Source organism: Poromitra crassiceps, assembly GCF_964638095.1.
Source record: "Poromitra crassiceps genome assembly, chromosome: 22".
Classification (NCBI taxonomy): domain Eukaryota; kingdom Metazoa; phylum Chordata; class Actinopteri; order Beryciformes; family Melamphaidae; genus Poromitra; species Poromitra crassiceps.
The window spans coordinates 3,737,874-3,739,861 of record NC_139647.1 but is presented as its reverse complement, the minus strand read 5'-3'; the positions used below and the strand labels follow the sequence as shown (position 1 = coordinate 3,739,861).

General features: G+C 41.9%; 1 protein-coding gene across 1 annotated transcript in view; it reads right to left on the bottom strand.

The window, feature by feature from the left end:
- The window catches only part of tmem72 (transmembrane protein 72), a gene marked incomplete at both ends in the record, with an annotated part of 8,188 nt that extends 6,573 nt beyond the window's left edge, over positions 1-1,615 (bottom strand). The window contains one exon of the mRNA XM_083658247.1: positions 1,540-1,615. Coding sequence (XP_083514373.1) covers positions 1,540-1,615 — 76 coding nt within the window. The remainder of the gene's footprint in view (positions 1-1,539) is intronic.
- Between the last annotated feature and the right edge of the window lie 373 nt (positions 1,616-1,988).

The following is a 1,988-nucleotide window of genomic DNA, read 5'->3' as shown; positions in this document are numbered from 1 at the left end:
AACGCCTACAAGTCGCAATTGTACATTGTCGAAGTTGTAGAAATATCGCAATTCTTTTGCGAAAAACTGTAATGGAAACACAGCTTATGTGTGTCTGAGTGTGTCTGTGTGTGTTCTATACAGTGTTGGGCAAGTTACTTTCAAAATGTAATATACTACATATTACTTTCATTTGAAAGTAATACTTTCATTTGTAAGTAATAAGTTACTTTACAATATTACTTTCTGTGTAGAGTAACTGGTTACTTATTACACTGCTTTTGCATTACTATTACCAAAACAACAGCAGCAGCAGAATGACTTCGCCGCCCCGGAACCATCCCGAAAAATAATTTCAACCGCCTTGAAGTCAGTGTAAACCATCCAAAATTTGAAATGTTATTGTTTTCCTTTGTTATTGTCATCTATAGTGGTTATTTGGATTTAAAAAAAAACACAGTTTGATTAGGAAATGATTGTATTTTAAATAGGTGCTTTGATTTAATAAAATGTAACTCAATTTGTAACTTGAGTTACTTGACAATGTAACTGGTGTGATATTACTGAAATCCTATAAGTAATAAGTTATATTACTGCGTTACTGCTAAAAGTAATATATTACATGTAATGTGTTACTTTTGTAATGAGTTACCCCAACACTGGTTCTATAGTGTGCACATACATATCAGACATACATTAGTGTGCAGTGCACATACATACACATGTTAATATCCAGTGGGTATACTCAGCGTTAACTCCTCCCACACTCTATAAACTCCCAGAATGCATTGAGCCACATTGGCCTGATTTCTCTGCCGTCTCTCTGCTGCAGATCCTATCTGTGCATTTCTGGTAAATAGACCCGAGCAATCGAGCAATCGCTTCCATATGTGAGCGGCAATCAGCCCTTAAGTTCACCATTCTACCTCCCAACAAAAAGATTGCTTATCATAAAGTACTTTAGCTTCTTTCTTTCTTTTTCGCTTTCATCATCATACTATCGTCTCTTTCCTTATCTTCTCTCCCATCAGAACGGTAGCATTCGATCCACGTGTCGTTCAATGTGTTTTTGCTGCCAGATTTGTGGGTGTTTGATGTGAATTTGGTCTTTTTTTTAGGAGGCTTTAATATGATACTTTATGATCCCCATAGCTTAATGACAAGCTAGCATAATCACGGTTGGTATCAATGGATGCCTAAGGTCTTCTAGTTTCATATGATATCAATAGCTTCGCTCTAGCTTTTAAACTGAGCCCGCTACAGCCTCTGAAAGACAGTACAATTAGCCGCCGAATCATTTTGGCTAGTGCCCCGGGGCAGCTGATGCCAGAGGGCACTCACCCTGCCCATGTAGTTGCTAATCCGGGCTTGCATAGGGCATTTCCCCCTCCACATGGAGGTCAGAGGTCAGGGTCAGCTATAGGACAGTCATCAGTGTCTTGCTCAAGGACACTTCAGCAGAGTGGGGTGCTGGCTAACAAAGGGGTTTAAAGCCAAACCTCCATTCTCACGATCACATGTGATCACATGCTATTATTTGCTTGAGATATTTGAGCTTACCTGTTGCCGTAGAGATGCCGAGGAACCTGCAGGCACACTCCACTACAGACCAGCACGCTCTCTGTGAGTTCCCCATGCCAGAAAAGACACTTTTGCCTGTTCTATTGTCACAAAATATTTTCTGCCCACTTCCCCTGCCACTAAGTGTGCCTCACAGGGCTCTCGGTGCTTCACTAGTGGCTAAAGCAGCATTCTAGGCACATAGCTGACTATTAGCAGGACGGAGAGAAGTGGTTAAAAAAGCCAAAGTAGAGTCATTATTCATAGCCATGATGTGGATCCTCTTAGAGCGGGCGAGCTGACCTCAGAGTGGACGCTGACTCAGTGCGCCTGTCGCTCCCATAGCTGCTAATCAGCCTAACACACACGCACACAAGCACACACGCACACACACACACACACACACACACACACACACACACACACACACACACACACACACACACACA